The sequence below is a fragment of the Schistocerca gregaria genome, chromosome 1 (genome assembly GCF_023897955.1).
Source record: "Schistocerca gregaria isolate iqSchGreg1 chromosome 1, iqSchGreg1.2, whole genome shotgun sequence".
Classification (NCBI taxonomy): domain Eukaryota; kingdom Metazoa; phylum Arthropoda; class Insecta; order Orthoptera; family Acrididae; genus Schistocerca; species Schistocerca gregaria.
This window is the reverse complement of record NC_064920.1, coordinates 1,044,124,206-1,044,145,600: the sequence shown is the minus strand read 5'-3', so window position 1 is coordinate 1,044,145,600 and position 21,395 is coordinate 1,044,124,206. Positions and strand designations below refer to the sequence as shown.

The following is a 21,395-nucleotide window of genomic DNA, read 5'->3' as shown; positions in this document are numbered from 1 at the left end:
GCTGATGACGATGGCGAACGCAAAAAACACGCATTGCCAGTTTATTGTCAGATTAAAATGGGCTAGAATTCCGAATAAAGCACTGAAGTCCTTATGGAATAAAAAGCAGTTCATTGAATCCACAAGTTGTACTGCGGTCATTCACTTTAAAGCATACAGGTAGATGTAGAAACGTCATATTTATGTAAAAAGGCCATTCTCAAACTAATTTTGTCTTCTGATGATGTATGGCGTACCTAATTAGGCAATTCCGTAGTCCACACACCATAATGACGCTAGAGCTTGCTTGTGTGCCAGTTGGATCAGCGTGGCACACTTGCAGCGCCAAAAGGCAGTCGAAGATTTCGAGAGATGCACACCAAATAGACTGAATTCCACACATGCCTATTAACCACTCAAATAGCACCCCATCAGTACCACCGGCTGAGTTAAATAAACTTTTTCGAGGTTAAAAAATAGTATTAAGCAACACTAAATGTGGATATCCAAGAATGCATGTAACGATAAGTCGTGCTGTCACGAATTAACCTTAATTCATTTATTTTTCCAGACAAATTTAGAGTCTTCTCTCACATCTAACCTGATTTGTTTACTGTGAACATTTCAAGGTGGATTTTACATGAGTTACACGTTATTGTAGTAATAGACATAGGTACTGCGATAGGTAGATGTAAAGATATCAAGCTATTGCAATACTTCACTACATATAACGCAATGAAAGACTTCTGGTGATGATAACAAGCTGCTTAAACTTACGATGTTGAGTTATCTTGGGGAAATCGTCGTCAACAAGCCTGGTTCGGGCGGCGCAGCCGTCAAAGCTAAGTAGTAGAAAAGGCTGCAGTAACTTGTGCGTATTTATCTTTGCAGCTATCAAGATTCGTTCGCATGCTGGGGAAACGGGTAGTAACGTGAAAGTAGGAAAATTTTCTTTTTCTCGTAGTTCACTATTATTTCCATGATACTGATATATTTATAACGGAGGAAGGCAGCGTCTGTATCACTTGGTATATTTTTTTAGTATAGCTGGTTTGGAACTTCGATATAGGTCATCCTCTGCTCCATACATCTGATTACTGCGAAGTGTAGCAAGACTGTGTGTTTCTTAATCGCAGTTACAAACGGTAGCTATGCCAAGAAACGTCACGTCTCCAGTGATCAAAAGCGTGCCTTTTCAGGCGAAGGAAGTAAAAAAAAGTTGAAAAACTTAAGTTTAAAGTTATGAATGAGTTTAATATTTTTGCTAAGTCTTCGCCATGTTGACAAGATGTCCCTCGCCGTGATTGAACGTATGGGTTTGAGAATGACTTGCATTAAACTTCGAAACCGGTTTTCCTAATGAGACGTAGAATTTAACCTGAACAGTTTGCTCACTATAATTACAACCGGTGACTGTTTCCTGATACATAACATGCTCAATTATAATTTACGTTACTTGAATATTTTGTCATTGCTTGACAGTAGATGCTAACAATATTAAACAGGAAACTTTTTCTTGACATTTTGCAAAATATTATTTATTTGGTGATGTATCGGCTTTCGGCTTCTTAATCGTCTAGTGACAACTGAATGTCGCAACCACAGATAAAATGAAGCGACTGACACAGATATTACTCTTGCAGATGCAGAAGAGACATAAATTTATGAAATGCAAAGTGATTACAAAGGACGCACAAATCGTCACATTTAATTACAATTGAAAAATAAAGTTTTATTTCGATATCGAACCGGAAGGTCAGTAAAATTAGATGCAGAGTATTTACAAATGAAAGTATTACATTTTTATATCTCGCAGAAACCTTAAAAAATTTAACCAAAAATGAGACACAGCTTTATTTCGAGATCGAAAAAAAACTTCATTTCTCATTACTTCGAAATCAAAATAAAACTTTATGTCTCATTTTTTGTTAAATGTAAGGGTTTCTTCTCGATAGAAAAACGCAATACTTTTATTTGTAAATATTCTGCATCTAATTTTACGAACTTTATGATTCTGTGTAAATAATATCTGTGTAATTCGCACGTCATTTTGTCTGTGGTCGCGAAAATCAGTTGTCACTTGGCGGTGACCTAGGATGCTGAAAGCCATTTGTGACCAAATAAATAATACCGAATGTTCGGAAAAACCCGTTAGAAACTTTTAGGACTTGTAGAGGGGAGTGAGCACATAATATTTTAAATAGGAATCCACGTCCGGGGACGTCACCCAACAACGTCATAAAAGCTATGGGCGCATGTAAGTGTATGTATGTACATAATGATTCCATGACGATGTTACAGACTTTCAAGGATGATGGAGAAGGATAAATATATCAACTTGACGTAAGCGTCTCTGGTTCGGACAGTGGATACCTCTGACAGTGGAATACATGTACCGGTACTGTTGTTGCTAAGGTTGTAGGGTATGCCACTTCAGAGGTGGTAGAATGGACCAAAACAAGAAAAAATGTGCAGCCAGTATGGGCTCTAAAATGCATACCTGAGGAGCTATGAGCACTCGTTCATGTTCCCTAGTGTGAAAAACAGCTCTGTTGAACAAGTACTGATAGCTCCTGTTCACTGAAAATTTGTCTGGTTTGGTCCATACTGCCACCTCTGAAAGTTGCCTACCCTACAATCTTAGCAACTGTACCGCTACGGGGGTATTCCGTTCTCAGAGGTATCAGAGCGGTTTGCTGTTATAGCTTTCGACTCATTCATTTCTTGTACAGTGACTGTTCCGTTAAATCCATACATTTATCCTGCTAAATCATCCCTGAAAGTTTGTTACATCATCTCAAATGGTTCAAACGGATCTGAGCACTATGGGACTTAACATCTGAGGTCATCAGTCCCTTAGAACTTAGAACTACTTAAACCTATCTAACCTAAGGACATCACACACATCCATGCCCGAGGCAGGATTCGAACCTGTGACCGTAGCGGTCACGCGGTTCCAGACTGAAGCGCCTAGAACCGCTCGGTCACACATCATCTCAGAATCGCCCTGTATATACATAGATTTACAGGCGCTGGCGCCTATAACTTTGACACTCTGTAGCGTCTTAGGATGACGTTTCCGGACATGGGTTCCTATTCAAAATATTGTGCACTCACTCCCAGCTACAAGTCTCAGAAGTCTGGAACGAGAATTTCCGAATACCCATATATTGCGGAACATCAGAAAATGTTTCTTGTTTAATATTGTGACTCACGTACAGGCTGATGCAGTGATTCGTTTTTGAAAAGTGGGAGCACGTAATGTAATTACAGATACCTCACCACCACCGATGCATTTTTGTAATGCATCGTTTTGTTCTGGAGCAGTAACTTCTGCGTATTTGTTCTTGCAACTACTAAAAGGCTCACTGGCACTCCAGAGAAAGGGGAAGTAGTACGATACGTGAGCACGGTGTTCTGTTACGTGCTTCAAAGTGACATGCAAAACGCACACGTGTTTGTCGCCGTTATTACACTGTGACTATAATGTCAATGAGTCACTGTTGGAATCGGCCTACTCATACAAATACCTGGGTGTAACATTTTGTTGGGATATGGAATGGAATGGTCACATAGCCTCAGTCGTTGGTAAAGTGAGCAGTAGACTTCGGTTGACTGGCAGAATACTAGAAAAGTCAGTCAGTCTAAGGAAGTAACTGAACTGGAAGACCTTTGAAGATGCACACTACCCCGTGAAAGTCTATAACATCTACCTCTACATCTACATACATACTCCGCAATCCACCATACGGTGCGTGGCGGAGGGTAGCTCGTACCACAACTAGCATCTTCTCTCCCTGTTCCACTCCCAAACAGAACGAGGGAAAACGACTGCCTATATGCCTCTGTACGAACCCTAATCTCTCTTATCTTGTCTTTGTGGTCTTTCCGCGAAATATAAGTTGGCGGCAGTAAAATTGTACTGCAGTCAGCCTCAAATGCTGGTTCTCTAAATTTCCTCAGTAGCGATTCACGAAAAGACCGCCTCCTTTCCTCCAGAGACTCCCACCCGAATTCCTGAAGCATTTCCGTAACACTCGCGTGATGATCAAACCTACCAATAACAAATCTAGCAGCCCGCCTCTGAATTGCTTCTACATCCTCCCTCAATCCGACGTGATAGGGATCCCAAATGCTCGAGCAGTACTCAAGAATAGGTCGTAATAGTGTTTTATAAGCGGTCTCCTTTACAGATGAACCACGTCTTCCCAAAATTCTACCAATGAACCGAAGACGATTATCCGTGTTCCCCACAACTGCCATTACATGCTTGTCCCACTTCATATCGCTCTGCAATAAACGAAGTTTCAAGAGCCGGCTTTATATGATTAAGAATATGCTACAACCTCCTACGTAGCATATGGACTATCAGACCAATTGTGTGATTGGATTGAAGAGTTCATAGATAACAGAACGCAGGATGTCATTCTCAATGTAGAGAAGTCTTCCGAAGTAAGAGTGAATTCAGGTGTGCCGCAGGGGAGTGCGTAGGTCCGTTGCTATTCACAATATACATAAATGACCTGGTGGATGACATCGGAAGTTCACTGAGGCTTTTTGCGGATGATGCAGTGGTTTATCGAGAGGTTGTAACAATGGAAAATTGTACTGAAATGCAGGAGGATCTGCAACGAATTGGCACATGGCGCAGGGAATGGCAATTGAATCTCAATGTAGACAAGTGTAATGTGTTGCGAATACATAGAAAGAAAGATCCCTTATCATTTAGCTACAATATAGCAGGTCAGCAACTGGAAGCAGTTAATTCCGTAAATTATCTGGGAGTACGCATTAGGAGTGATTAAAAATTGAATGATCATATAAAGTTGATCGTCGGTAAAGCAGATGCCAGACTGAGATTCATTGGAAGAATCCTAAGGATATGCGATCCGAAAACAAAGGAAGTAGGTTACAGTACGCTTGTTCGCCCACTGCTTGAATACTGCTCAGCAGTGTGGGATCCGTACCAGATAGGGTTGATAGAAGACATAGAGAAGATCCAACGGAGAGCAGCGCGCTTCGTTACAGGATCATTTAGTAATCGCGAAAGCGTTACGGAGATGATAGATAAACTCCAGTGGAAGACTCAGAAGGAGAGACGCTCAGTAGCTCGGTACGGGCTTTTGTTTAAGTTCCGAGAACATACCTTCACCGAGGAGTCAAGCAGTATATTGCTCCCTCCTACGTATATCTCGCGAAGAGACCACGAGGATAAAATCAGAGAGATTAGAGCTCACACAGAAGCATACCGACAATCCTTCTTTCCACGAACAATACGAGACTGGAATAGAAGGGAGAACCGACAGAGGTACTCGAGGTACCCTCCGCCACACAGCGTCAGGTGGCTTGCGGAGTATGGATGTAGATGTATATGTAGATGTACGGCTCACATAGGGATGATGAGGATAAGATTTGGATAATTACTGCACGCACAGAAACATGGAAGCATTCAAACTATCATTGTTCCCGCTCTCCATAAGTGAATGGAACGGGAAGACACCCTGGTAAGTGGTACAGTGGGACGTACTCTCTACCAAGCACTTCACGGTAGAGAGACGTAGAAGTAGAGGAACGTCACCCCATCGTGTGGCGGGCGCCGGGGCCGGAGTACTCACCAGAGAGGCCGCGAGCAGGAGCCCGAGGAGCGAGGCGGCGGCGGCAGCGTGGGCCATGGCGGGCAGCGCTGTGTGGATGGTGGCAGACGTGTCTGCCGGGCGCGCGTCGCAGGCGGACTGAGCGCGGTCGCGGCTCGCACCCTCCTCCAGAGCGGCCGGCTCCTGCCGCCGCTGCCGCCCCCCTAGCGCGGCCACTCCAGCACGCAGCTCGCGGCTCTGCCCAGTTGGGCACGCACGGCACGGGGCCCGCCCGGAACGCTAGCGCTCTCACGTAGCGTGTGTACCGCTAGCCGCTCTTGTCTTCACTCCGCCGGCTGGTGGCCATTGTCTCCGCTGTCCAGACGCCGCTGCCGCGCCGGTTCCCGCGCTAGAACAACACTTTATAGCGTTTTTTCTGCCGCGGAATTTCGAGGTCGGTTGTGCGGGTGCATTCTCCGAGACGGGACGCCCTGCGGCGCTGTTTCGCTGCTGATGGGCCGTAGCGTCTCGACTACTGCTGCAGGTGTAACGGAGTCGCCCACCACTTTATTGCCGCAGGATAGTATTCCGCTGCCCTACATAACCTTCCACGTCTACTGTTCGCAGATGCACTAATGGCCATTAGAACTGGTACACCAAGAAGAAATGCAGATGATAAACCGGTATTCAGTGGACAAATATATTATACTAGAATTGACACGTGATTACATTTTCACGCAATTTGGGTGCATAGATCCTGATAAATCAGTACCCAGTACAGCTGCACATGCAGCTTCCACACGATACCACAGTATATCAAGAGTAGTGATTGGTGTATTGTGACGAGCCAGTTGCTCGGCCACCATAGACCAGACGTTTTCAATTGGTGAGAGATCTGGAGAATGTCCTAACCAGCGCAGCAGTCGAACATTTTTTGTATCCAGAAAGGCCCGTACAGGAACTGCAACATGTGGTCGTGCATTATCCTGCTGAAATGTAGGGTTTCGCAGGGATCGAATGAACGGTAGAGCCAAGGATCGTAACACATCTGAAATGTAACGTCCACTGTTCAAAGTGCCGTCAATGCGAACAAGAGGTGACTGAGACGTGGAACGAATGGCACCCCATACCATTCAAACGTCCCCTTAGAAAAATTATTGAATTACTGTGCTGATAAACCTCTTACACTATTTGATTTTCAAACAGCTGAGCAAAACTGAACGTACTCAGACATTACTCTTTTTAGTTATTCTGATCAACGCTAAACTGACACACAATATTTTTGGCGCAACGCAATCTGGCTTTCAAAAATCCCTACAAAAGAATGGCCCTGACTAACATTAACCTATACGTTTCACAAATCACTTGCTTCCCAAAAATCTTCGTTACTCGAACTACTGCAATACAGCGAGCGCCTCTACTGCCAGCTAAATATAAGATTCAAACTAATCAATGCACTAACTACTTATAGGCATAGTTAGCAAATGAAAGATTTTGATAGAGAACAAACAAAGTATTTACCTCAATAGTGTTCAAAAGTAGTGATATATATATCAGTCCATGATATCCAATATTACAAATTTACTCTTTCTGATGGACACACGTCCAGATCGTCCGCTCTCAAAATTCCGCCATCTCTCTCCGCACATCCACCACTGCTGGCGGCTCACCTCCAACTGCGCAACACTACGCGCTGTTAACAGCCAACAGCCCAACACTACAATAGCGAATATTACAACAATGCCACCCAGCCACAGACTGCATACAGCACAGCCAGTGATTTTCATACAGTGCGCTACGTTGCGTTACCAATATAAAAACCTAAACAGCCTACTTACACCATCACGCCCGGTGATTCGCCAGTATGGCGATGACGAATACACCCTTCCAATGTGCGATGTCGCCAAACACGGATGCGATCATCATGATGCTGTAACCAGAACCTGGATTCATCCGAAAAAATGACGTTTTGCCATTCGTCCACTCAGGTTCGTCGTTGAGTACACCATCGCAGGCGCTCCTGTCTGTGATGCAGTGTCAAGGGTAACCGCAGCTGTGGTCTCCGAGCTGATAGTCCTTGCTGCTGCAAACGTCGTCGAACTGTTCGTGCAGATGGTTGCTGTCTTGCAAACGTCCCCATCTGTTGACTCAGGGATCGAGACGTGGCTGCACGATCCGTTACAGCCATGCGGATAAGATGCCTGTCATTTCGACTGCTAGTGATACGAGGCGGTTGGGATCCGGCACGGCGTTCCGTATTACCCTCCTGTAACCACAGATTCTATATTCTGCTAACAGTCATTGGATGTCGAACAACGCGAGCAGCAATGTCGCGATACGATAAACCGCAATCGCGATAGGCTACAATCCGACCTTTATCAAAGTCGGAAACGTGATGGTACGCATTTCTCCTTCTTACACGAGGCATCACAACAACGTTTCACCAGGCAACGCCGGTCAACTGCTGTTTGTGTATGAGAAATTGGTTGTAAACTTTCCCATGTCAGCACGTTGTAGGTGTCGCCACCGGCGCTAATCTTGTGTGAATGCTCTGAAAAGCTAATCATTTGCATATCACACCATCTTCCTCCTGTCGGTTAAATTTCGTGTCTGTAGCGCGTCATCTTCGTGGTGTAGCAGTTTTAATGGTCAGTAGTGTAGCAGAGTACACTATCCATAAATCCCAACGACCCACCCCCCAATGAAAACAGGTGGCTCCTCGAGATCACCCTTTCCAAGAACCAGGCAATAATTACAGGACCAACCACGTGCAAGACCTACTCCCATGATTTCTACTTCACCATTTACAGCCATCCTACCCAATCCAATAACACTATAAAATACATAGGACCAGCCCTTCGCTGTGAACTGTCATGGTAACACAGCTTCTTCATTAAACAATTAAAAGTCTCACAGCCAAGGTCGTCTGGATTTCTGCTCCATCAAAATTCTGTCACTCCATAAAAAACTATCGAATGCCGTGCATTCCACCTCTGCTTCCGTATCAGCAATGAATTCTTATCAGTTATTAATTTCTCCCTTCCTTCGCCAGAACCGACAAATTCAGATTCCCCGCAAACTTGACACCAAACACATAATCTTTCATATCTGATTACCAACAAACTTATTCTGCCCCATTTCCACCACTAAATCCTCCAAAGCTTACAACTATAAACTATCCCCTCCCCCTCATCATCATTTAACAGTTCCAGTTCCCCGGGTACTGGTAATGAGCCTCTTCCAGCCCATGCTGTCCAAATACACGTGTTCACAGAGAACATCATCCATTGTTCATCCCCTGGTCACTAGATCAGCCTTAATCAAGTCCATCCATCGCGTTAGACGTCTTCCCTGACTCCTTTTCCCATCCACCTGGCTTTTCAAATTTGTTTTGGCTTTTGTAGTTGGCTCCATTCTCATCACATGGTCGTACCATCGAAGTCTAGATGCGCCAATTCGATCTAATAGGAACGTCTTTACTCCGGCTTCTTTCCTCACCTCCTCATTCCTTAACTTGTCCATCTTGGTCTTCTGGATGGTGGAGCTAAGAAATTTCATCTCCGATGCTTTCAGCCTTGACGATTCTCTTTTTGTGAGGGTACATGTTTCAATACCATAGGTTAATATTGGTATGAAATAGCTATTAAACATCATCAGTTTGGCCGGTTTTGGAATCAAGTCATCCCATGAAAGTGATCTTACTTGTTGGTAGAATTCAGATCCTTTTTGCACTTTGTTGGTGATTTCATTTCTGACTAAATTACCACTGGAGTTTACACTTCCAAGGTAAGGAAAACTGTCCACGCACTCTAGTTGGTGGTCTCCTAATTTTGCACTTGCTGGTTGTCCATCTCAGTTGACTGCCATCACCACTGTCTTGGTCTTGCTGATGTTGAGGTTATATTTCAGAACTGAGTTTTCCAATCATCGAGTCTGATCTGTTCTTCCTCTCCAGTTTCACCCCATATAGTGATGTCATCAGCATTGACATTATTCATTATAGTATCCATTACAGTGATCCCCTCCCCTTAACTGACGAAATTCGCCCAGAGATCTACTCCACCGTTAATTATTATCTCGACAAGCCAGGGCTCATTTTCTCCCCACTTTTCCCTATCCGTTTGCATAGCTTGGTTCGGGGTCCTCACTTCTTGTCTTTCCCACACAAACTCCTTCATTTACTCCTCACCTCCTAATAAAAAACAAACAAAAAATAAAAATAAAGACGAACAAGTCCGAGCAGTACTTGCACTCCGAGGGTTCCGTACAAACTCAATTATCCATACAGAGAGTTCATCCACGCCGGGAATGTAGAATTTCAATAAATTTTTCCTGTTATCGATATCGATACTGGAAAGATATCGGTCCCAGGAATTCCAAGGCTTTCAAAAATTGGACTCACATTCGGGAGGACGACGGTTCAAACCCGTCTCCGGCCATCCTGATTTAGGTTTTCCGTGATTTCCCTAAATCGTTTCAGGCAAATGCCGGGAAGGTTCCTTTGAAAGGACACGGCCGATTTCCTTCCTAATTCTTCCCTAATCCGAGCTTGTGTTTCGTCCCTAATGACCTCGTTGTCGACCGGACGTTAAACGCTTATTTCCTCCTCCTCCTCTTTTCAAGAATGTTTTTAAGTCTTACACTCAATTTTTGTGCTATTTCGCGTTCGCTGTTGTCACTTTTCATTTATTTTATCAGTTTTTAGAGTTATATTAAAAGTGCCACGCTGACTGGCAATTGCAGATTTGTTTACTTCTTCTCTTCTCGTCTCTGTTGCGATTAGTGGTAAGATTTGACGCAAACGTCGAATTGTTCCGTTGAATGCTTCTACAGATATTTTATAGGATATTGAAACCTCAGCCCAAACAATAGCAGTGCCATTCTGCATCAGTTACCAGTACTATTTTCCTTTGAAACGCTACAGATGCTGCAAGTGTCATAGGCATAGCCTGTCAGAGAATGTTTGTATGTAGAATGAGCAGTCTATGAAGAACCCGTGACGAGGTGCAACGCTGAGGCTGCTTCCCTGCTGTCACCGCTAGATGGCAAAGGCATCGTTTCAGCGGCATGGGACTTCATCGTAGCTCAGCAAGTTATCATGTATTTGTAAATTATAAACACAACCTCCTCTTGAATCAGTCTACCTATTTTGAAAACCGGATCGAAATCTCTGCAGTAGTTCCTTAGACTTTTGACAGATCACTGATTTAATGTTAAGTTTGTTGACAATAATGTTTTATGCTATATAATAACAGATTCATGGGGCATTTAGAAAGAATGGACTCAGGTTAACGCACAAAATCCATACACTTTTAAAGAACAAAATTACAAGACCGAACTGGTATAAACAGACGGAAAAAGATCTGAGAAAATTAGGATCTACATGACAGAAATGAAATTAGAAAAATCACAAACACGCGGGGTTTTGAGGAAGAAGAGAGAAAAACTAACCGACATACGTGGTGTACGCAACGAAAGCTAGCCCATTCGTTGCTTGTGAAGGAATACTGGGCGAAAAGGAAGGCCAACAAATGTTGATTACGCGTGGTCCTAAGTGATCTATCCGCGAAGAACAAGAACAGATACACAGTTTTCGGTTGTTTTTTTTGTTGTACTTTGAAACCTTCCACCTTGCTAAATTTCATGATTCTAGGCCAATTGGGAGTACCCTGTAAGTTCAGATGAATGAGTTTGCGAGTGTCAAAAAATGACTGTATTTTTTGACTGCATTGGCTTACAAGCTTACGTATTACACCGCCAAGGGAGCGTAGACTTTCTCAAGTGATATAAATTTCAATTTGGTACAACCCCCAGTTCCTGAGACAGTGAGGTCTTCAAAGTCGGAGCCGGCCGGCGTGGCCGAGCGGTTCTAGGCGCTACAGTCTGGAACCGCGCGACCGCTACGGTCGCAGGTTCGAATCCTGCCTCGGGCTGGGTGTGTGTGATGTCCTTAGGTTAGTTAGGTTTAAGTAGTTCTAAGTCTAGAGGACTGATGACCTTAGAAGTTAAGTCCCATAGTGTTCAGAGCCATTTGAGCCATTTGAACTTTCACAATCTGAAAGACGAACAGACAGACAAATGAACAACAAAATGATCCTATAACGGTTCCGCTTTTAGCGAGTGAGGTAAAGAAGTCTAAAAAATGAGTAAAATGTTTTAACAAAACCCTGGAGAGTCATCGTTATTTAAATTTATAAACTTTAAGTAAGTGAACAGCAACCTGCAATAGGAAACCAAAAAAACTAAAGCTTATCTTCGCCATCACTCTCAGAGGTCCAGGTGATGCCGACCGGAAGCCTTGTCCTCCTGTACTGTGACGGCATCATTCAGATGCGGTGTGGATGGACCTGCAGTCAGCACACCACTCTCCCACTCGTTATCGGTTTTCCACACCTTGGAGGCGCTCCTTTTCATTCAGTTAACTCCTCAGTTGGCATCATATGGCTGAGTGAACACAGTCTCAATCCTTCTACCAAGGAAAAATCCCTGGCTGTACCAGGAATTGACACAGGGACCTACACATCAGAGGCAATGACCATTCAGATACGCAGGCCAACGCAAAAGGAAATAACTATAGAAAGTGTAGAGATCGAATGTGTGAGAAGATTGCATCCTCACATGGGACTACTTTTTGTATATTTACTTTCCTCACAGTCTGCCATGTCTACATGGACCTCCAAACCAGCGAAAGAATAAGGCCTATATCACTAACGGCGATTTGCAGTAGGGTTTTGGAACATATACTGTATTCGAACATTATTAAGTACCTCGAAGAAAACGATTTATTGACACATAGTCAGCACGGTTACAGAAAATATCGTTCTTGTGAAACACAACTAGCTCTATATACTCATGAAGTATACTTCTAACCAAACTGCGTGCCTACGGGGTATGGCCTTAGTTGTGCGACTGGATTCGTGATTTGCTGTCAGAAAGGTCGTAGTTCGTAGTAATAAACGGAAAGTCATCGAGTAAAACAGAAGTAATATCCGACGTTCCCCAAGGAAGTGTTATAGGCCCTCTATTGTTCCTGATCTACATTAACGACTTAGGAGACAATCTGAGTAGCCGTCTTAGATTGTTTGCAGATGATGCTGTCATTTACCGTCTTGTAAAGTCATCAGATGATCAAAACGACTTGCAAAACGATTTAGATAAGATATCTGTATGGTGCGAAAAGTGGCAATTGGCCCTGAATAAGGAAAAGTGTGAAGTTATTCACATGAGTACTAAAAGAAATCAGCTAAATTTCGATTACGCGATAAGTCACACAAATCTGAAGACTGTAAATTCAACTAAATACTTAGGAATTACAATTACAAATAACCTAAATTGGAACGATCACATAGATAATATTGTGGGTAGAGCAAACCAAAGACTGCGATTCATTGGCAGAATACTTAGAAGGTGCGACAGGTGTACTGAAGAGACTGCTTACACCACGCCTGTTCTCGGGTATTGCTGTGCGGTGTGGGATCCGCATCAGATGGGACTGACGGATGAAATCCAAAAAGTACAAAGAAGGGCAGCTCGTGTTGTATTATCGCGGAACAGGGGAGATAGTGTCACAGACATGATATGTAATTTGGAGTGGCAATCATTAACGCAAAGGCGTTTTACGTTGCGACGGGGACGACTCATGAAATTTCAACCATCAGTTTTCTCCTCCGATAGAGAAAACATTGTGTTGGCACCCACCTACATAGAGAGAAATGATCATCACGATAAAATAAGAGAAATCAGAAAATTTTAAGTGCTCGTTTTTCCTGCGTGCCGTTCGAGAGTGGAACGGTAGAGAGACAGCTTGAAGGTGGTTCACTGAACCCTCTGCCAGGCACTTTATTGTGAATAGCAGAGTAATCACGTAGATGTAGAAATCTCTCTGGCGCAGGAATATACAGGATTTTTCACAGTTCCTGTGACAGGAGACTCAGTAGACAAAGTTTTGATAAGGAGCTCATTTCGGAATTGCTGTTTGGATGTAAACTAAATTTAAAGATCGGAGCACCTCCAAATATCCGGCTTCATGATTCACCCACCGCGGAGACGGTCCTGTGATCTACAGCAGCCCATGGCACGATAAATGTTTCGTGTACTCGTCGTCGGGTTCTGTTCTAAGTGATGCGGGACGCCCTCTTCGAAATTGATAGGGCGGCGGATCAGAGGAGCACCACAGTCAACCCTCCTGGTTATGAACGTGTCAGTTTCTCCCGTTGTTGCACACGGACTAAAATGATACGTGATGACATAACTAGAGCAGCGAGCGCCGACTGCGCCCTCGTCTCAAGTCTGTGTGAGTTCATGGAGTGGGAGATCTGAAAGTGATCTGGTCTTCAAACTTACGTTACATCCAAATGTTGTATTTCCGGACATCAGTTAAATTTTATCTACTAAGCTCCCTCTGCAACCGCTAGAAGCCTGTAATAGGGATTGTGAACCATCTCGCAGTTGCGTTGTTGCAGTGTTTAGGCTGGAGCAGTTTAGCAGTTACCACAAGAAGGTCGTAGTCAGCGGTCGTTCGTCGTGAGCGAACGTGTTGTATATATTTTACTATTCGTGGGTAGTGCTAGTAAACGGCTTTCTGGGACTCATGTTGTCGTAGGATGTAAAAGTTAAGCGTCGATGGAGAAGATTACCAGCTTTCTTAGAGAATACTCTACCTGTTGTGCTAAAATGTGCCCCTACCAGTGCGACGTACTTCCTCATCATTTCAGTGTTTAATCTTCGTAGGCTTCTAAATAACAGATTTCGTGACACATGAAGAGGTAGAGGTGAACCAATTCCTTGGCTTCCACGTTCTCCGGACTTAAACACGCTAGATTTTTATTTGTGTCGACATTTGAAAGCACCTGTGTACGGAACCCTGGTACAAGGTGTACAGAGTCTTCGTGCCATTACCGAGGAAGACTTTGAAACAGTATGAATTTCCCCATGGATACATCAGACCATCAGGACTTCATTGCGCCGACGTGTTGATGCATGTATCCTTGACAACGGAGGACATTTTGAACGTTTCACCTCGGAAAGTATTCCATACTGTGCTGATATGCTATTTCCCTGCGTGTCTCCCACGATTAATGTGTTGCAGAGTTGTAGAAACAGAGCTCTCACATGGAAATCAAGTTTTTTCGGACCTCTGTCCTCTACGTTTGAGGAATGTTTCCCGAAAGATTGACCGTACTTTTTTTTTTACATCCGCGTAAAATACTTATATGCCAATCACACTGTGCGCTAACAATTGCAGTTTCAGATACATCTCCTGATAGCCAAATATAAAGGCGGAATCATATAGTATGGGCTTACCGAGTTTCTAATTAATCACGAGTAGCGGTCTTGCATTAAATATATGAGACTAGAGAAATATTCTCAGACTTCACAAACAATAGAATAATCCGAATTCCAAGGAAGGCAAGTGCTGGCATCTATGAATATTACTGAACCATCAGTTCAATAAGTCACGGCTGCAAAATACTAAAACGAATTGTGTATAAAATAATGGAAAGACTGACTGGAACCGTCTTGGGTAACAAAATACGAGGTACCTACTGAATCGGACTGCGGGAAAGAGACGTTTATTGCACATTTTGACTAAAACAAAGGATAGATTGCTAGGACATGTCTTGAGACGTCGAGAAATTGTTTGATAATAGAAAGAAGTGTGGGAGTGAAAAATGTAGAAGCAGAGCACGGATTGATTATAATGTGCAGATTGAAATGTATGTAGCTGCAGCAATCATGCAGAGACGAAGAGGTTTGCACAGGATATACTACCGTGGAGAGCTGCAGCCAAAAAATTTAGAACTGAAGATCACAAATACTAATTCTGCTTACCACTGATCACTTAGTATTGTGATAAATGCGATTCAACTCCTAGATTGGACTTGAAGCCTCGATGAAAGTATACAGCCATAATCACATTCAAAATAAATATGACTCCATACCCATCGGCATTTTTCAGACCTGCATTCGACACTGACTTCATTTTTATGGATGACAGTGCTCGATTGCGTCGAACAGAGCAGATGGAGAAGCTCTGGGAACTGGAGAAAATTCGGCGAATGGACTTCCTCAGACTTAAATCCCATCAAGCACGTGTGGGATGCTTTGGGGAGACGTATTGCAGGGCGTCCACACATACCATCGCCCATTCAGCAGTTGTCATTCACGTTGGTGGAGGAACGGAACGCCCTACCACTGTTGGTGGTGAAAGTTCCTATGGGACCAAACTGCTGAGCTCATCGGCCCCTAGGACCTAAGGATAATTTAGACAATTTTAGACCTATTTCCGTGCCATCAGTGTTTGCTGAATTTATTGGAAAGGCTGTGTATGTAAGGATAAGTGATAATTTTATATCACATCATTCGCTATTAAATATACTGATCGCCTTCAGAAGTCGTTTACCAACTGAAAATGCTATATTCTCCTTTCTCTGTGAGGTACTGGACGGGTAAAACAAAAGGTTTCGAACGCTAGGCATATTTTTTGATCTAACTAAGGCGTTTGATTGTGTTGATCATAAAATATTGCTTCAGAAGTTGGACCATTACGGGATATGGGAGTCGCTTACAATTGGTTCATCTCTTACTTTAACAACACACAGCAAAATGTAATTATTCAGAGTGATGAGAATGGCTGTGACGTGGGGTCTGAGTGGGGTACGATCAAATGGGGTGTACCCCAGGGATCAATATTGGGGCCAATCCTGTTCCTTATTTGTATAAATAGTATGCTCTCTAGCATTGCAGGTAACTATAAAATACTTCTGTTTGCTGATGACACTAGCTTGATAGTAAAGGGTGTTGTATGTAACATTGGCTCTGTTTAAAACAGTGCAGTTCATGACATAACTTCATAGTTTGTAGAAAATTAACTAATGCTCAATCACAATAAGACTCAGTTTTTACTGGTTATAACACATAATTCAACAAAACGCGACATTTTAATTTCACAGAATGGGCATATGATTAGTGAAACTGAACAGTTCAAATTTCTAGGTGTTCAGATAGATAGTAAACTGTTGTGGAAATTCTACGTTCAGGATCTGCCACTTTTACTATTCGAGTGGTATCTAAAGTAAGTGATCGTTCGACACGAAAATTAGTCTACTTTCCTTGTTTTCATTCGTTTATGTCGTCTGGTATAATATTTTGGGGTAACTCTTCGCACATTAAAAAGTTATTTTTGGCTGTTCGGCCAATAAGTGGTGTAAGTTTGCGAAGCTCTTGTCGAGCCCTGTTTACTGGTCTGCGTATTTTGACATTGGCCTCCCAATACATATATTCCACTGTTATTTCTTGTTAACAATACCAGATTATTACCAAGAATAAGCAGCTTTCACTCACTTAATACTCGGCAGAAATCCAACCTGCATTTGGATCGGACTTCCTTATTTCGTGTGTAGAAATAAGCTACCACAAGAATTCAGAAATCTTAGTAGTAATCCATGCGCATTCAAATCGAAAATGAAGAGTTTCCTCATAGGTCAGTCCTTTTCTGTTGAGGAATTCCTTGAAAAATTAAGCTGATTCTTACGTTATATTGTTGACTGCGTTTACTGAAACTTATGGCTTGACTTTTTTTGTCTTCATAAACATTTTATTTTTATCTGTTATTACTTTTATGTGTAATTTCATACACAGACGCATTCCATGACCTTGGACATTTACTCCTCACTTTGGTCCTACGGAATTAGACATGTAAATAACTGAAAATAAATAGACTTACACATCACTTAATTTAATCTGAACTAACGAAAACACACACATCCAAGCCCGAGGAAGGACCCGAACCACTGAGAAGGGGAGCCGCGCGAACTATGGCATGGCCCCCCAGACCACGTGGCTACTTCAGAAATGGCTCTGAGCAGTACGGGAGTTAACATCTATGGTCATCAGTCCCCTAGAACTTAGAACTACTTAAACCTAACTAACCTAAGGACAGCACACAACACCCAGTCATCACGAACCAGAGAAAATCCCTGACCCCGCCGGGAATCGAATCCGGGAACCCGGGCGTCCACGTGGCTACTCCGCGTGGTCCTACCACAGAAACCAACCTAGTGACCAGCATGGGAACACGTTGCAGAGCATGCTTTGATGGCCATGATGATCACACACCCTATTAACAACCATGTCCCGCCGCTTGTAATGATCAGGAGACCATTATGAATCGCGGTGGCTTCAGTGTAATATTGTATTTGAATGAAAGTGGCATTTCAGTTCGTCTCATTGAGTATTTCTTTCAGTTACTTTCTATAAAATACTGTAGCATTTCTTTCTATAAAAGGATCACGTTTCATGGAGCTATGTCACTAGGCAGTGATGCATCATACGGAAGACACTTCCGTCTCTAACTTTTGTGCATCAACGTAGTATCCTGCCTGGCGGTTATTTCCTCTCCACACGTCGTATTTAAATGTTATGCTTTAATTAATGTTTGAGTTAATAACTGAATTTGCTTACAGCTTTGTCCTGCTAACTATACGTGCAAGGGATAAGTCCCTGCAGTCGCGCTATTCATCTGTGTCCTCGCTGGCTCAGATGGATAGATCGTCCGTCAAGTAAGCAGGAGATCCCGGGTTCGAGTCCCGGTCGGGGCACACATTTTCAGCTGTCCCCATCGAGGTATATCAACAACACCTGTCGGCAGCTGAGGGTTTCAATTGATTAACTTGCATTGAAGTCAGCCAAATGTCAACCCAAGCAGTGAACTGAGTCGCATGCCAACATTACCGTCGTTCAATTGGAACAATAAACACTGGCGGTGAACCTAATACTTACTGTACGTTGTAACCGACATAACCAGAAGGGTATTTCGAACATTCCATGTTAGAAAACGTTTCATTGCCAGACGCATACCCATATAACGCATTTTATTCCTCTATGTGCAAGGAATGTTTCGTGAAATTTTGATCATATCTTTTTGTTACCCCTTCTATAGTAGGAAATGGGAGGTAATGATTATACATAAACAGCACAACTACAAAAATAATGTATAGCTTACTTTCTCCTGTACAGAAGTAACTAAAAATGAAAAAAACAGAAAAAGTCAAGAGGATTCAAAAAGATTGGTGCCACACAACATCCTGAGAAAAAAATGATCATGTCATAATTATAAATACTTTGCAATCCGATACATTAAAGTTAATCGATCGTTCGGCTTAAGAAGAGATGTACTCTGACATGTTTCAAAATTTCTGTTGCTTCTTTTTCAAATTAAATGTTAAATTAATCACTTGCATTTCATAATAATTTAAAATAGCTGCCGTGGGCAGGGTGTACAAGTCAAGCAAAAGGTTATGCACTTTGACAGAAAAATTTTAACCGACAAGAACTGTCGAGGGTCGAGCGTAGCATGGAGGCATCATCGATTGCTTACAGACGTATGACTACAAATAACTAGATAAAGCTGCGAACATGCAGAATGTCTTGAAAGGAAATTGTCAGTAACTGGGCGGCTGATATCCAAGAAACGTATTTCTTAATGTGCATTGTTCGCTGAGCGTCTTTCCTTGAATTTTTTCAGGAACACCAGTTTCTTTGATACATCCTGCCTAGATATTGAAACAGTACAAGCAGATGCAAGTATGAGAGGAATTGTAGAGAAATTAATTTATCCACAAAGGAAGTGGTTTGCAAAACACTACCACTGACAAAATCCCGTCATGCAATAGGTCATGACTCGCCTACAAAATAGCTGCATCAGTGTAAACTATCCAGTGAATAGTATCGGAAGCTCATATTATGTTGGTATGCCCTATACGGAAACAGGTGGTATATTTATCGTGAAACACTATTTGATAATTTTAAATAAGTTGCATTCAACTAAGTGTCTGATACCATTACGTTACCAGCATTTTGTATCAGCCGTAGCGGCCATAAAAGCACTATAAAAAAGATTAGGGAACGTACAGAGACACAAACTATTTGATCAAAAGTATCCGGACACCTGGCTGAAAATGACTTACAAGTTCGTGGCGCCCTCCATCGGTTATGCTGGAATTCAATATGGTGTTGGCCTACCCATAACCTTGATGACAGCTTCCACTCTCGCAGGCATACATTCAATCAAGTGCTGGAAGTTTTCTTGGGAAATGGCACCGCATTCTTCACGGAGTGCTGCACTGAGGAGAGGTATCGATGTCGGTCGCTGAGGCCTGGCACGAAGTCGGCGTTCCAAAACATCCCAAAGCTGTTCTATAGGATTAAGGTCAGGACTCTGTGCAGGTCAGTCCATTACAGGGATGTTACTGACTTGTAACCATTCCGCCACAGGCCGTGCATTATGAGCAGGTGCCTGATCGTGTTGAAAGATGCAATCGCCATCCCCGAATTGCTCTTCAACAGTGGGAAGCAAGGAGGTGCTTAAAACATCATGCAGGCCTGTGCTGCGATAGTGCCAGGCAAAACAGCAAGGGGTGCAAGCCCCCTCCATGAAAAACATGACCACACCATAACAGCACCGCTTCCGAATTTTACTGTTGGCACTACACACGCTGGCAGATGACGTTCACCGGGCATTTGCCATACTCACACCCTGTCATCGGATCGCCACATTTTGTACCGTGATTCGTCACTCCACACGTTTTCCACTGTTCAGCCGTCCAATGTTTGCGCTCCTTACACTAAGCGAGGCGTCGTTTCGCATTTACCGGCGTGATGTGTGTCTTATGAGCAGCCGCTCGACCATGAAATCCAAGTTTTCTCACCTCCCACCTAACTTTCACAGTACTTGAAGTGGATCCTGATGCAGTTTGGAATTCCTGTGACGGTCTAGACAGATGCCTGCGTATTACACCTTACGACCCTCTTCAACTGTCGGGGGTCACAGTCAGTCAACAGACGAGGTCGGCCTGTACGCTTTTGTGCTGTACGTGTCCCTTCACGTTTCCACTTCACTATCACATCGGAAACAGCGGACCTATGGATGTTTAGGTGTGTGGAAATATCGCGTACAGACGTATGGCACAAGTGACACCCAATCATCTGAGCACGTTGGAAGTCCGTGAGTTCCACGGTACGCCCCATTCTGCTCTCTCATGATGTCTAATGACTGCCACCTTGAGACATCCACTGAGGTCGCTGATATGGAGTACCTGGCAGTAGGTGGCAGCACATGCACCTAATATGAAAAACGTATGTTTTTGGGGGTGTCCGGATACTTTTGATCACATAGTGTCTATAATAATCATTTGATAGCAGTGAATTTCAGAAGAGTGCCGATTGTTACCGAGGTAGGTTCAAAAAATGGTTCAAATGGCTCTGAGCACTATGGGAATTAACATCTATGGTCATCAGTCCCATAGAACTTAGAACTACTTAAACCTAACCAATCTAAGGACATCACACAACACCCAGCCATCACGAGGCAGAGAAAATCCCTGATCCCACCGGGAATCGAACCCTGGAACCGATGTAGGTCTAAATAAATATAACATACTACACAACAATCATTTGATATTGGCCGACTGCAGTGGACTGAAGACTGGTAAAGAGACTAAATGGACATAAGTGTAACATACTGCAGATGCACAGGAGAAATAAATCCCACATTATACGATTAGAGTAATGGCAATACGCTACTGGGAACAGTAACTACAAAATAATTTTTTGTCATCCAGACTTACCTAAAGTAGAATGACCACATAATACAACTCGTAGGAAATCTATTTGCTATGCTAAGATTCATTGACAAATGTAATTCGTCCACGAAAGAAGTTGATCACAAAACACTTAAGATACGATAAAGAGCGATCGTTTAGTTGGTACGGAGCCTCTGGTAGGTGCTCCCATATGCTTCAACAGGGGTGATTGAACTTTTTCCCGTTGCGATGTCAGCGCACA

General features: G+C 43.1%; 1 protein-coding gene across 2 annotated transcripts in view; it reads right to left on the bottom strand.

Moving 5' to 3' along the window:
• LOC126280740 (mucin-5AC) overlaps positions 1-5,748 on the bottom strand; it is a 400,966-nt gene extending 395,218 nt beyond the window's left edge. For both annotated transcript variants that reach the window (XM_049979789.1, XM_049979788.1), the window contains exon 1: positions 5,595-5,748. In XM_049979789.1, the coding sequence (XP_049835746.1) occupies positions 5,595-5,651 (57 nt within the window). In that variant the 5' untranslated portion in view covers positions 5,652-5,748. The remainder of the gene's footprint in view (positions 1-5,594) is intronic.
• Between the last annotated feature and the right edge of the window lie 15,647 nt (positions 5,749-21,395).